The sequence below is a fragment of the Desmodus rotundus genome, chromosome 9, assembly GCF_022682495.2.
Source record: "Desmodus rotundus isolate HL8 chromosome 9, HLdesRot8A.1, whole genome shotgun sequence".
Taxonomy (NCBI): Eukaryota; Metazoa; Chordata; class Mammalia; order Chiroptera; family Phyllostomidae; genus Desmodus; species Desmodus rotundus.
In genome coordinates, this window is record NC_071395.1 from 108,194,843 (window position 1) to 108,210,693 (window position 15,851).

The 15,851-nt window shown below is 39.1% G+C and overlaps 1 protein-coding gene and 1 pseudogene across 3 annotated transcripts in view; one reads left to right on the forward strand and one right to left on the reverse strand.

Moving 5' to 3' along the window:
• Window positions 1–3,335: 3,335 nt before the first annotated feature.
• The window catches only part of TAF15 (TATA-box binding protein associated factor 15), a 29,992-nt gene continuing 17,476 nt past the window's right edge, over window positions 3,336–15,851 (reverse strand). For all 3 annotated transcript variants that reach the window (XM_045190037.2, XM_024554000.3, XM_071219406.1), the window contains 9 exons: window positions 12,888–12,922; window positions 12,239–12,271; window positions 10,720–10,829; window positions 9,002–9,131; window positions 6,745–6,837; window positions 6,010–6,091; window positions 5,802–5,890; window positions 5,092–5,680; window positions 3,336–3,670 (listed from right to left, as the gene is read on the reverse strand). In XM_045190037.2, the coding sequence (XP_045045972.2) occupies window positions 3,631–3,670; window positions 5,092–5,680; window positions 5,802–5,890; window positions 6,010–6,091; window positions 6,745–6,837; window positions 9,002–9,131; window positions 10,720–10,829; window positions 12,239–12,271; window positions 12,888–12,922 (1,201 nt within the window). In that variant the 3' untranslated portion in view covers window positions 3,336–3,630. The remainder of the gene's footprint in view (window positions 3,671–5,091; window positions 5,681–5,801; window positions 5,891–6,009; window positions 6,092–6,744; window positions 6,838–9,001; window positions 9,132–10,719; window positions 10,830–12,238; window positions 12,272–12,887; window positions 12,923–15,851) is intronic.
• Window positions 6,864–8,593, forward strand: LOC112298615 (calmodulin-1-like; annotated as a pseudogene).

The following is a 15,851-nucleotide window of genomic DNA, read 5'->3' on the forward strand; positions in this document are numbered from 1 at the left end:
TCTCTTTATCGGTATTTCTCAAGGTTCTGTCCTCGGCTCTTCTCTCTCTATAACCCAAAACTGTTAGAATAAACTGGGTAGGGCTCTTTTCAAACACGCCCCGGTCTCACTCATAGACTTCATCATTTGGAGTGAAGTCCAGGTCTCCTTTTCTAAAAAAAAAAAAAAAACTTGTTAATTCTAGCACACAGCTAAGATAAAGATCCACTACTATAGACAGTCTTATTTTAATCATATCCACTCTCATCAACTGAGTTACCTTTTATATATTGAATCTCAAAGCTGTAACTGTAATCGATTCCCTCACTGGGTCAATGTTCACTGGGTCCCTACTCTGGGCCTCATACTGTTCCAGGCCCTGGGGTAGAACGGTGAGCAACAGACGAGGCTCCCTGCTCTCCAGGAGCTCATATTCTAATCCAGGTCAGAGAAATGAACCACCACAAAGAAGATCATTTCAAATACTGAGAAGTACTGTGACAGCGATGTAAGGGGTGATGTAAGAGTAACTAGAGAGAGACAGTACTTAAACAAAAAGGCCAGGGAAGACCTGGGAGGGGGAAGGAGGAAAGAGTATGACCCAAAACTGCAGTGAAAAGGAATGAGCCATATGAACATCTGACGAACGAGAACCCTAGACAAAGCATGTAGAATATACTGAAGCAGAAGCATATTTGGTGCCATAGAGATTTATGACCAGTGTGCTTAAAGCAAGGTAAGTACGGATAAATGACATATAAGGAAGTCGGAGAGGTAGACAGGCCAGATCCTATAGGGCTTTGTAAGCCAGGGGAAGGAATTCATAGCCTATGTGCAACAGAAAGGCACTGGAAGGGTTTTAAAGAGCCATGACATATGGTCTGATTCACACCTTTACATCATTCGGCTGCTGTATGAAAAAATACATCTTAGAGGGGCAAGACTGTGGGGCCCTAGTAATGGGCTATTGCAATTGTCAAGAAAAGATACTACTATGGCTTATACTAGGATTGTAACCAAGATGGTTCCAGGATATATTTTGAAGGTAGAATTAAAAGGACCTACAGGTACTGAAGGAATAAAAGAGAAATCAAGTGGAAGTGCTAAGCTTTTTATCCCATCTGATCTAGGTGGAGAGTATCACATCTACTGAGATAAGAAAAACTGGGAAGAGAGAAACCGATTTGGAGAGGGAGATCAAAGTTCTGTTCAGTCCTGGAGGAACTGCCAAGAGAAACCAAGTTCAGCTCAGCACGTCCACTAGGCAGCTGGACATAACCCAGAGTTAAGGGAAGAGGTCAGGATTCAAGACGTATTTGGTAGTCATCATTGTGTTAGGTGGTATTTAAAGCAGTAACCTCAACGAGTTTGCCCAGGATAAAAAGTGAGGATAAACTTAAATAAGAGAAGGGGTATCAGAACAAGCCCTGCGGAACTTCCAATATGCAAAGATCACGTAGAGAAGTTAGCAAAGCAAGTCATAAAATCAGGGGAGCACAATGTTGAATATCAGTTCTCTGAGCTGCAGATATGCACATACAGCTGCCTACCAGATGTCTATACTTGTAAATTTGAGTGCCCCAAATTCCACATACCTAAAACAGTCCATTCCCACCTTGCTCCCAAACCTGTTCCTTTCCCCATGTTTCAATGAACAGCACATCTATCCGACTGCCCGGGCCCGAAACCTACCTCTTCCCTCCCAACTACCTCTGTTGTTCAGCCCAATTCTGTCAGATTTCCCTCCTTACTTCTCAGATCTAGTTACCTCCTGCTCATCCTGTCAACATCTGAGCTCAGACTGGTATTTCTCACCAGCCTACCATCCTGTCTCCTGTCCAGCCTCTCCCCAAGGCAGCTGTAACTGTCTTTCAGTAGATGCCACTCAGGTCAGGCCATTCCCTGCTTAAAATCTCTTAATGACTCCCTGTTTGGAGGCAGGGAAAGATGAAATGCAAGGACCTTATCATAGAGCTTTTTTAGCTCTCCTGTCTTCTTTTGTATGCCCATCCCTGAATTCCTCCCATCAATCACAATGCACTACATACACTTCTTAGCACAGAGCCTATTCCTCTCTTAATTACCCTATTTTGCTGTGTATAATGTGTACTTTTTTGCCCAAATTTTTGAGGGAAAACAAGGATGCACATTACGCATGGGTAGTACTAATTCCATAACTATATAAATGTTTTTAATTATTTGATTTATGTTCTTGCATTAAAAGTGTAATTCTAGTCCTGGCTAGTGTGGCTCTGTAGATTGAGCACCAGCCTGCAAACTGAAAGGTCGCCAGTTCAATTCCCAGTCAGGGCACATGCCTGGGTTGAGGGCCAGGTCCCCAGTTGGGAGCGCATGAGAAGCAACTAATCGATGTATCTCTGGCACATCGATGTTTCTATCTCTCTTCTTTCCCCTCTCTCTAAAAAATAAGTAAATAAAATCTTTATAAAATAAAAATAAAAATAATAAAAATGTAACTCTAGAAAGCAATAATGATACCCATATACAAAATAATACCCTGGAATATGATAATTGGTTTTGTTTCTAAATATAAATAAAAAATTGAATTTAAAAAATTAAAACGAGAGGTTTATTTCCTTAAAGTTTGGGCCAAAAACATGGGTGTTCATTATACAAGGCAAAAATATGGTAATCTGTTCATGTCACTAGTTTTCTGCTGAGAACACCACTTCCTCAACCCCAGCCTCATTATTTGGCCAATTCCTACTCTTCCCTCAAGGCTCACCAAGCCCTCCCAGTCCCACGACTGAATGAAGTGCTTTCAATCAGCCCTCAAAAGTGCCTTGTATTTATTTTTATCAGAACACTTATCGCGCTATATGTTATATCTGCTTGGCGGGCAACATATCCAGCATCTGGTACAGTGCCTGTCCTAGGCTCTTGCTAAGGGAGGAAGAAATAGTTTTTAATGAATACCAAATAACACACCATGTACACTTACTGAATCCTTCCTTACTCTTCTTCCCTAGCCCTTAGACCTCCGTATTCCCAACATCTAGAACATTGCCCTAAATAAATGGTCCTCCATTGTACACTGGACGTGACTATCAAAACCACCTGGTGAGCTTGACATAAAGAAGCTCAGTCCTACATCCCCACACTCCCACCAAGTTCTGACCTGAGGCCCAGGAATCTGTAATTTTGACTTTCTCAGGTTATTCTGATGCGCAATCATTATTTAAAAACTGCTATTCTAAACAGAGTAGTTCAATAAATGTTGTTGGAAGTAACATTTTACTTTAATGAAGTAGAATTCATTTCCTAATTCTTCAGGGTTAGAATCTGCTATAACTGAATCCTGAGCATAACAGAACAATGCACTAAATGTACAAAAATCCACAAAACAAGCAGCCTTTATTGCAGTATTACAAAACACTTTCCATTTTGGCAATATTTTACAACGCACTTAGCTTCAAGGGTTGGGAAAGAGGAAGCTGGAAACTAAAGGGGAAAATTTCAACAAACATTACTAAAAGAAAAACTGTCCCAGCCCCCACCCACCCCCAAATAAAATTCCAAATGTCACTTAATTTCACTACCCAAGAAGAGGCCACAAGGGAAGCAGCAGGCAAAACTCTGGCAATTTCACTGTGGATCATGTCAGAGACAAAGGAACATTCAAAACAGTCATCAGTACGGTCGGTTGCGCTGATCATTTCTGTAGTCGTTTCTAGGAATGAAAAATAAAGAGCCAGGCTAAATTCTAATTTTCTACTAAAAAGGGGTATCAAACACTTCTTCAGGGTGCTGGTGACTGGTATCAGCTTGACAATTTCTGCAAGGATGGCACCACACCCGATTTATTTCTCTACTCCTAGAAGGTGAGTAATCCATGTCGTATGAGCTTTAAGACCCATGAAGTTCCTAAAAGCAGATTTACTATCACCAACTCTCTTAAAAGTTCCCTCCTAGAGTAAGGACTCCAAACCACTGTGGTATTTCAGGAGGTCAGAGACTATGCCAATTCCAGCACTCTGAACAGACCACTGGCATAGTGGATCAAGCAAACAAACACTTTCATGTAGAATTCTGGATCTGCCACTTACCATGTGACCTTGGAAAAGTTACTCAATGTTCCTAACTCTGTAAAAAACTACTTCATGAGGCTGACAGAAGGACTAGAACTAACATACAGGGTGGGGCAAAAGCAGGTTCACAGCTGTTTTGGAACACAATACAGTACTTAATAAACAGTAATACAAAAATAAGCTGTTGTGTTTGGCATACTCCCAACTGTAAACCCACTTTTGCCCCACCCTGTATATACAGACACTTTCACAGGAACTGCCATAGGCTAGCAAGTATTGAATAGATGATGGTAATTATTAATAGCTAACAGTTATACAGTACTTACTACTATGGGCCATCCACTTTTATGACACTCCACGAAGGAAGTATCATCAGCCCCATTGTACACACGACAGCACTGATGCTCCAAAGGGGTAAGTGACTTGCCTAAGGTCACACAGGTGGCAAGTTGTGGAGCCAAGATTTGTACCCTGTCAGTCTGTCTCCAAACTCCGTGCTCATAACCACACGCTACACTAATTCTCAGTATCCTGTACTACCTCCAGCACCCAAGTGCTTAGCATAGTAACTAAAATTTCTTTCTCTCGCTGGTTATGCATTTTCTTCTGCCTCTACACCATTCACGTGCAATGCACAATGCACTCCCGTTAGTACCGTCAGTGATTTTCATCTGGAAAGGGAATCACCAGAAAACCACCACAGGGTATACAGCACGTGTGATTCGAAAAAGCACTCCACTATGAAAGGTGCGTTCTCCCCACCACTTAGATTAAGAATCCCTGATTTACACAGTTTCAAATTACCTCTCTATCTCAAGTATCTTTAGCTATGAGAATGAGTAATACACACACTCATATAAAGATTTACAAATAAGAATTTTCAAAACAATAATTTTTAGAAACTGCTAAGCAGGCAACTAACTAAATGTATCTTCCCCACCCTGACAGAATTGCTGACAGAAAATTCAAGTTCCAAAACACTGGACAATGAGGAAATGTGACAAAAAGGGCGCAGACATGAACATCAAAGAGCAGTGAAGTAAAAGGTATATTTGATACTCACCTTCCTCCCATTTTGCCTCCATAGCCACCTCGGTCTCCTCCATAGCCACCTCGGTCTCCTCCATAGCTGCCACCACTCCTGTCTCCTCCGTAGCCTCCACTTCGGTCTCCACCATAGCCACCACCACCACCACGGTCTCCTCCATAGCCCCCTCCACTTCGATCTCCACCATAGCCTCCTCGGTCCCCGCCATAGCCTCCTCTGTCCCCTCCATAGCCTCCTCGGTCCCCGCCATAGCCTCCTCGGTCCCCGCCATAGCCTCCTCGGTCTCCTCCATAGCCGCCGCCTCGGTCCCCACCATAGCCTCCCCGGTCTCCTCCATAGCCACCTCCTCGGTCCCCGCCATAGCCTCCTCGGTCCCCGCCATAGCCTCCTCGGTCTCCTCCATAGCCTCCTCGGTCTCCTCCATAGCCACCTCCTCTGTCCCCACCATAACCACCCCCACTTCTGTCTCCACCATAGCCACCCCCACTTCTGTCTCCTCCGTAGCCACCCCCACTTCTGTCTCCACCATAGCCACCTCGGTCTCCACCTCTGCCCCCACGACCTCTGTAGCCCCTCTCTCCACCGTAGCCTCTTCCCCTGAAATCTGCAAGACAGAAAGCAAACCAATGAGATCAGCAAAATAACAGTAAAGTTCCCTTAATACTTATCAGAAAATAAATACCATGTAGATGTTATTAAAAGGCTGACCCAAAAAGTTAACCTACCTCCTCCAGAGGGACGAGAATCCTCTGGTCTGGGCTCATTGCACTGATTGCAAGAATTCCTCCGAGCAAAGTTCATATTTCCACATGACCTCAGAAAAAAGGAAAATAAAAATGCTCCTCAGAAGTTTCCAATGGATTCAGGACCCCCCTTGCACCTTCCAACCTCAATCTTAACTTCTACTCCCACCAAAGTAAATGGGATACTTACGGATTAGGGCAAACCCAGTCCCCACTTTTGGGGTCTCCACCTCTCCCCTGAAAGCCTCCACGGCCTCTATATCCTCCACGGCCTGGGGGATGTAGGGGAGAGAAGGGACAAAAATCAGCAGCAGACATGAATAAAGCAGAGAAAAAGTACTAGATGGAAGAACTAAGGGCATGAGCCTCTAAGAACCAGATGACACCCCCCCTTACGGTAGGCCTCTGTGATTCTGACTTGGGGCTTTACAGAGTAAATGCAGGAAATGTGGGAGAGACCCAAGACACACTTTGCAGTGCCAATAACGCACTTAAAACTCTTCTCTAACACCCTTCTTAGCTTGAGAATCTCAGTAATAAAGGTTAAATGAGACGACATATTCCAAATTTAAAGAGTCAGACCCAACAGAATGAACAACCTAGCAGTAACTCTGTCAGGGAACTTACAAACTGGTCAGATTGAGTACCTAATTAGGTATTGTAATGATCGCCTACTGATTTCCAGGTGATTAACAAACTGCTCTACAGCCTTCCAAAGGGATTCTTAGAACCTTCTCCCACTACTCTCTTAAGTACTATGACACCTTATTTACCTAATCTATTTAATACCCTCTCACCACAACATAGAAGGAAAAACAACAAAGGAGAGAAAGAGATAGCATCACGTTCACACAGCAGGGACAGGACAGGCTCAAATCCAAACCCTTTGTACAATATCCAGGCCAATAATCAACAAGTATCTTACCTCGTCGCCCGCCTCCACTCCCACCTCCTCTCAAAAATTCAGGTCTTCTGGTGGCAAAGGATACTTTAATGATATTGCCATGAAATTCTTTCCCTAAAAAAAAAAAAAGGAAATGATTTTGAAGAAAAGCTACACCAGCGCTGGCTGGGTTGTTCAACTGGTTGGAGCATCATCCCATAAGCTGAAAGGTCATGGGTTTGATTCCCAGTCAGGGAGGATACAAGCAGCAACTGGTCGACATCACTCACATGGATGTTTCTCTCCCTGCCCTTCCCCTCTCTCTAAAATCAATAAGCATGTCCTCGGGTGAGAATTTAAAAAAAAGAGAAATACTACTCCGTATCTCCACTTCTCAACAAAAATGTTAAATTGTGTTGAATATTTTTAATTTCAGAGGAATAACTGACATGTCCTCATGCAAGTTCAAACACGCTAGTGTCCCCAAAGAGCCAAGGTAACAGCAAAGTGATGGGGCTTGACGGATTAGTACAAAAAAAGAACATGGAGGTAAGGACACAGAAGGTATCACGAGCTCATCTTGGAACAAGTAAAAATATGAAATTATATTTTGGAAAACACAGGTGCATTTATAATAACAAGGGGAAAATGTTAAAATGTTAAGTGAAAAGAATATGAAATCCAAGTGAAGTGGTTGTACGGTCACATCCTGGAGACCAGCAGCACCTGCAGCATGGTGGACCGACCGACTGAAGAGCAGATGGCAGAATTCAAAAGCGCTCTTTCACTATTTCACAGCGATGGTGACGGGACTGTAACAATAAAGGAAGTGGGAACTGTAAGGAGGTCTCTTGGACAGAACCCCACAGAAGCAGTTACAGAACACGATTAACGGAATAGACGCTGATGGTAATGGCACAACTGACTTCCCAAAATTCCTGACAAGGATGGCAAGAAAAATGAAGGACACGGAGAGTGAAGCAATGAGAGCAGCACTCTGCGTGTCTGATAAGGACGGCGGGGGCTAGGCTAGTGCAGCAGAGCTTCGCCATGTGATGACAAGCCCTGGACAGAAGGTAACAGATGAAGAGGTTGAAGAAATGATCCAGGAAGCAGGTATTGATGGTGATGGTCAAGTAAACTATGAAGAGTTTGCACAAATGATGACAGTGAAATAAAAACACTGTACAGAATGTGTTCACTTTCCTGTACGATTGTTTATTTGCCTTTCTCTGTTTGTAATTTATCTGTAAAAGGTTTCCCCTACTGTCAAAAATATGCATGTACAGTAATTAGGACTTCATTCCTCTATGTGTTCTTCCCTAATCTTACTGTCATTGTCCTGAAACCTTATTTCAGAAAACTGATCAAATAACATGTTGCATGTGGCTTCCTCTGGATCTACATAAGCCCTTCTGCACACCTAAACTTAGATGGAGTTGGCCAAATGAGGGAACAACTGGGTTACGCCTTTTTAAAAGGAGCTTTCTGTAGGAACTGTCAGCATGTGGCTGCTGGAGCGTGGAGCCGTAACTCTGTGTGGACTATGGACAGTCAACAGTACGTGCTAAAAAGCTGTACTATTGCAAAACGGATGTGTTAACCCAGGTACTCGCACACTAATTTTTCGTACTGCTAGTCCTGTACCAGAGACATTTTCTTTTACTGTTACTAGCTTTTTAAACTTTGCTTAGCTACTTAAATAAAAATCTGCTGATGACACAATTTGCCTTAAATCCACTTCAAGTTGTATTATTTATTCTCCAATAAAAAAAATTTTACCCCCCAAAGGAACATGAGACAAAACTACATTTGGAATGCAAGGATAAAGCTATTTTTAAAAACGTTTTAAAAATTGGAAGTTAATAAAAACATTATCAGTGGTTATCTCTGAGTAGAGGGACTATGGTTGCTTTAACTCCTTTCTTATATTTTCCCAAACTTTCTCATTTTGGGGGGGGGGGGAATCTTACTATTTTTTTCTATGTATTAACTTTGTATTTGAAAGAAAAATTAATCTAAATTTTAAAGAATATAGGGTCAGCCAGACCAATGCTCTACACCTAGCTCAGGGTGGCCTGAAGCACAAGTCGTGACAGAATGAAATAGTGTAGACAAAAACAAGAAGAGAGCTCATCTCCTTTCTAAAGGTAAGTAAAAGCTATGGCCTGTATTCTTAACAAAATTCGCTATGAAAGTAAACATGAAAATAACCACTGTCTGCCAGAATATATTTTAACTTCAAGCCTAGAAAACACTTATCCAAACAGCATGCTGAAATCATATGAATGAAACACACCATCAAACCAGTCGATGGCTGCCTTAGCTGAAGGAGGGTCATCAAATGACACTGTTGCTTCCCCTTTCGGCTTCCCCGTGTCCTTGTCTGTGTACAGATTGATCATCGGTTTTCCAGTCTTCTTGTTTGTCTGAGGAACAAACAAATTGATGTTAGCATTTTAGGAAAAAGTGATCAAGAACCATATAATTTATTATTTTAAAAGAATTCACACATCCATGCTACAAAATACTATGTACCTTTTATTAAAAAGGAAAACACTCTGAGACACATTAAGTGAAAACCTAGCTAAAATGATACATAGTATATACTTTTGTATCTATGTATAATTCCTTTAAACATACAATTTATACAAATATTGCTTTACGTAAATATATACCTTGTAACACAAAAAAGGCCAGGAAGAATTCTCACTAAGCAAATCAATAGATTACCACTAACATTACACACTAGATTTGGCTGGGATGGGAGTGTAAGGCAAAGGAAAATGTTTACTTAATCAGAACTATGAATTTTTTACATATTTCATTGTGTAATTAATTTTAACTTCCCAAAAAGAGGGTGAAAAAATGAGTAACTCCACAGACATCAAAACAAGACAACTGTCAACTGATTTTAGGCAAAGGAAATGCTACAATCTACTAACACTGCTCTGAATGATGCTTTTGAGGAAATGAAAAATACTGGGTTGGCCAACATGTCCATTACATTTTTCCTGTAAAATAAAAGACACATTTTTCATCTTCACCAAATTTTATTGATTTGGGTATTTTGAGTATGTAGGCTATCTCCCGCTATTGGCTTCTGGTGGGTAGAGGCCAGGGGTGCTGCTAAACATCTTCCAATGCATAAGACAGCCCCACAGCAAAGAATTATTTGGCCAAAATGTCAATAGTACCAAGAAACTTGGCAAACCACTTTTGACACTTTGATCTGTTACAGCAACTTCTCCATACAATGCCCAAATCCTTTTTTGCATTTCAGTCACATTTTTACCTTTCTTGAAATAATAAAGCATAATACTAAAAAAATGTTGCTTATTTTCTTCCATCTTCAATATTAAAATGGCTACACAAAAATTTACCTTTTCTAGTAAGTTTTTTTTTAATGCACACTGATATGATAGCTGTCATACTATAATCTAACAAAACTGTTTCAAATGAAGTTAAAGACAACTAAGCACTACTAGAGCCATTGTACAGAAAAAACTAAAGGAACTTTTTGGCCAAGCCAGTATTTGTGTGAAACAAATAGTGCACAAGACACTTAAGTGACAGTAAAGTCACTTTATTTCATAACAGTAAAGTTATGAAATAAAGCATTACACACTAGGCTAATACATATCACAAACATGGACTATCAAAACAAAAAGTAGTTAGTAGCAACTTGAATTTGTTTGCCTATATTTTTACTTCAGAATCTATAAAATGTTCCCACAATCTCATATGGTCTCACAATTGTAGGAGCTAGTCAGAGACTATTTTTACAGCCCCACAATCGAAAGCTAAAGCTGTAAAAGGCTGTGGAAAAGTAAACACGATCAAGGAATAAAATCATCATGTATTTAGCAAATGCCTAGACAAGGCTGAGAATGTGCATCAGTGAATTTTCAGAGACAAGCCTTACTAGAATATAGGCTTATTATGTAACCTATACATATTAACCAGAATATGTTAATAATTATGAGATTTTTAACATAAGCCATACTTTTCACTCACCTTGATAATTCCTATCTGTTTAAAGAACTCCCCTACTTGATCTGTAGACACACCCTCCCCAAGTCCTTGTACAAAGATTGTGTTGTTATCTGAATTATCAGATTCTGAATCTAAGGGGAAAAAAAATATGGTTAATCTTACAAATTCCTTGGTTTTACTACATCCTGCTTAATAATCAACAATAATTTATTGTCCAATATTCAATTGTTTCTATGACAAAAAAAAAAAAAAAAAAAAAAAGGACCAATGTAAGGAAAATCTTATGTAAATACGCAAAGTGGTCACAATAGTTATTTGGTCAATTCTTACAACTAAACTTAAGATAAAATGGATCAAGTCCACATTGTAAAATACACAAGACCAATTAAGGGAGATCTTATAAATCTCATTCTTCAGATCAGATACAGAACTCAACTCATGAAGAGATGGAAGATTATAAATTAGCACTGCTTTCTTTGGAGAGCTTTAATTCTTTATGGGTAAATCAATATTTTTAAGGCTCTCTAGTAGACAAGTCCCCAAATCTGGCACTTTGGACTTCCAAGCAAGCCAAGCAGAACTGGTGGTCTCCCGCTCGCTGTAATACCAGAGGGTAGGGGCACCTTGACACACACCTTACCTTACATGCACACTTTTGGATTAGTACAACAAAGTAAGAAAGATGTAAAAAATTCAGTCCATCAAGGGGTAATTCAGAAATTGCCTTCCATATAGAATACTTTGGCATCTCAACAAAAACGAAAGTTCTGATTTCAATATATATTAACCTCTAAATCATAACTTTCAAAAGGCTCCATGCAGCCTTGAGGTCCATTTAAAAATAAAAGCCATGCCCTAGCTGGTGTAGCTCAGTGGATTGAGTGCTGGTCTGGGAACCAAAGGATCGCTGGTTTGATTCCCAGTGAGGACACATGCCTGTGTTGTGGGGCCAGATCCCCAGTAGGGGGCGTGTGAGTGGCCACCACACATTGATGTTTCTGTCCCCCTCTTTCTCCACTCCCTTCTGTCTAAAATTAAATAAAATATAAAAATTAAAAATAAAATAAATAAAATAAAAATAAAAGCCACATGAAATTAGTGACTTCCGCCTAGAATAAGACAATTCTCTAATGTATATGAATCCAGGTTCCTTAGGCCCACTATGGAGACTTACCAATTCAATGTAGTATTTTCTTAAAGCTTTTCTACTTCTAATTCCTCAATAATACAAATTCTCTCAAATCTGATTTGCAGTGATTAAATAAATAACGCTAATTAGCAGTTAAAAAATCAAATATTTCCTCACAAAAGAAAATATAGAACATGGGAAAATGCAAACATAACAATTTTGCCCAGCGAACTTTCCAAGAATTTTTCTTTCTGGTATGTCTTTAGAAGTAAAGCTCCCCAGTTCTGGCAGCACTATCAAATTAAATCTTCCTCCTGAAATAACTCCTCCAAACACACACTTTATTTCCTGAAAAAAGTGGAAAACTAGCATTCTCTTAACAGCAAAGTTACAAACTACCATAAATCTTACCAGCATCTGGTCTGGGGCCATAATCCCTGTGACCTAAGATGTAAAAAAAGAAAAAGAAAAACAAAGCTATTTAAGACAACTCGTTAGAAATCATTATAAAACAGTAATAATAACCAAGGCATGAAAAGTCAATACTTCCAAAATCCTTGAAAGTCAACCAACACAGATTTACAAAGTATATAAATTAAATTTTATAAAAAGTTTAAGAAATCAAGATGAATGTCAGTATTTCCTTAAATTTGTCCCAAACAACACCTGCCACTTTGGCATTATGCTAGTATCACTTCTGTTAAGCTCTGGTTGTGAAGGCTTATTGGAAAACCCTAACAATTTAAAAACACCATGTCAGCTACCTTTATTAAAACAACGTACTGTCAAAATCCAGTGGGTCTTATTCATTGGTCACCACAGACTCTTTCATGCAAATTCGCTGTGTAGAAATCCATTGGACTGAGATCAACTATGGCTTTTTAATGTTTTCTTTGATATATACACATATATATATAAAATCTTTTTTTTAAAGCACACAACACATACCAGCCTCAACAGAGTAAAAAAGAAAGGGCTTAGACTGCGTCTGCAAGATATTGGTGGCTTTTAGATTTATATAGCATTTCCACTGAAACATTTTGGGATACTCAGCACTTACCACCAAAATTTTTGAAGCCACCGCGGTCACCACCACTGCAGAGGAAAAATTGAAGAAATGATTTCTTCCTTAAGTCTCTAATGTGCTGAGCCCTGGGCTCAGACTACACTTAACTGTCACAAGTAGAGCACCTAGGAAAACAGCAGCACCTCTAACTTTCCAGTAAATTCCATTTCATAGACTTCAGAATGTTGTTTTCACGTGTTTTCCCAATGAGCTCTTTCCACACGGATGCCTTTTCAAGTGTATTACAGAACACATCTAATATACTTATTTTAAAGTCTTCCCAACCCCAAGCCAAAGGGATACTACTCAAATCGTAACTTAAAATTGGAGTCATAGCATGAAGAATGCTAGAGAAAACATTCTTTCCAAAGAGATATTTTTTAAAATATGAAAAAAAGAAAAAAAAAAACAAGAACGATATAAAGCAAGATTTAGATAGCAGAATAGGAGAGGTAAAAACTTGAGTACTATGTTCTACTATGATATCAAATAGTGGGTTTTAATGAGATGAAGAGAAAAAATGAGGTACAAATGTGAAAGTAAGCCTGAATAAAAGCAGTCTTAAAAATTGCAAATCATTCTGAAAGCTGATAAAATGAGCACTAAAAAAAGCTTAACTTAGAAATGCCTCCTACTCCAACCCCACCATAATGTACTAGATCGCTTCCCGTCAGAGCTACTGAGGTTCACACTGTCAAATGTTCTAACACCAATCAGTAGACCATACCAGAGACAGAATGCAATACGCTCCCACACTGCAGCTTCCCCTAAGGTCACTTATTCAGCAAATTTCCATTGTGAGATAAAAGTTCATGGTCCTTGTATACCCAGTTTTACATAAGAAATCTAAAATCTCTCCTATCAAGAAACTCTTTTAGAAACCCATACATTGAAAACTTGTTTCTCTTGATTGAATAGAGTAATCCTCTAAGATTCAAGTGATGAAATGGAAATAAAAGCACCCAAAGTTTTCAGATGGTGATATCTAATCTACTATAACCCAATAAACTAGTCCAATATACTAATGTCTCCTCACTGCTCAGACACCCCGCTAAGGATAACCATGCCCTCCAGATGGCTTTTCTAAGCCGCCCCGAGAAAAAACACTCTGACTAAATGAGAAAGTATTCTTCCTTTTCATTATTCTTTTCTACTAACTTGATGCAAAAAAAATTCCACCTTGCAATCAGCATAGATATGAATACATATTAATACATCTTAATTTGCTATTTATTCTGTTTGATTTTTCAGGAAGCCTGAAAAAGAGAATGAATAAAGCTATTTCAAGGCTATGCAGACAATATGACACTCAGGTCCTTCATATACATACAGTATTCTATTGAGTCTCTTAAGACCTGTCTTCCAGAACAGTACCCAAGCCCTCCCTAAACTCCTGAATGACCTGTGTATCACTACGTAACTCTTTAGGAAAGGGAAGCCAACAGAGTTCTTGAGATTAAACTGATAAAAATCTTATTATTAGAAACCAAAATATCTCAGCTGTGAACATCTGATGATCAAAGATGATCATTGGAATTCCAAAAAATGATGAGAAAAGAACCAGTGAAAATATTTAGTTCACATTCTGACATAAGGAAGTTCAAGTCCCCAGGATAAAGTAGATTTTTTAAAAGGAAATTTCTACAAGTTAAGTGCTAAAAGAAATACCTCTTAATTATTCTGCTGTCATCTTAACTGAGTACCATATTGTTTAACTGGCCAAAAGGTAGAGAAAACATGCAATTTCACACATGAGCTAATTCCTACGATTTCTATTCTGGCCAGCAATATCATTTTTGTACAATTTTTAAAAAGGACATATCACTGCAAAATAAAAGGGATATGAAACCAATGGCATTTGAATAGGCTTATGATTCCCTATTCCTTCATATAGTGACATTTTAACTTAAGTCATCTTTACTGAGCATCTACTTTGAAAATACAGCAGCTGAAGATTTCTACACAAAGCCATAAATATGAAAACACCTAGTGCATTTGCAAAAGTACTGATTTTCAAACTGAGAGATCCAAGGTATGGTCTTAACTACCACTAATCAATCTTGAAAACCTGGACAAGTTGCTACTTCTCCCCAGGCTTCAGATTCCTCCTTCACAAAATAAGGGCCTGCTACTCAAAGGGCCATCCATGGAACAGCAGGATAAGCAGAGGCTGGAAATGTCTCAGAAAAGCATGATCTCGGGGCTCACCCCAGACCTACTGAATCAAAATCTGCATTTTAGTAAGATCCCCAATAAGCTCATACATACATTAAAGTTTGAGAAACACTGGTCTAAATAATCTAAAATTCCATGTGATGGTTTCTTTCAAGTTCAAATGTATCAATCATTTTTCTCTTTATTAGAAAATTTCATATTTTTAGTTGTATTATAATCCCTTTATTAGGAAACTTATAATACAGTAAAAAAACCCTCAAGTATTACTCACTATTAAATAATTAACAGAAGACAGGCCTATGGTTAAGAATCTTTCTTTCAAACTTACAGTCAAGTTACAGGTCCCTTTTCCATATACTAAGTTAAAAGGCCTCAATAGCAAATTAAGACATGAATATATGTGAACATCTACGAATCAAAATGTTGCAGTAATAAATGTTTTCCTCCCAGAAAAGGAAGCAAACTTGTACACATACAGAATTCCTGAAGAAAGAATATTTTAAGGTGAAGTAGTAGAGGTATTTACTATAGTTGAGATACAAGCATACTCAAATTTGCAGCTCTTGACTCAGCTGCAGAAATGGCTGTCCCAAAGTTCAAAATCACAGTGACCAGTCTGTCCTAGGGTAGAGCTAAGGGGTCTTTCACTGTTACATTACATATTTACAGAAGACAGATTTAATTTCAGGTGCTTATGAAGAGGAAAAAAGTTCCTTGACAGCATCTCTATTCTCAACCATTAATTTCAAAAAATTTTAAATACATTTATTCAAGGACTGTAAC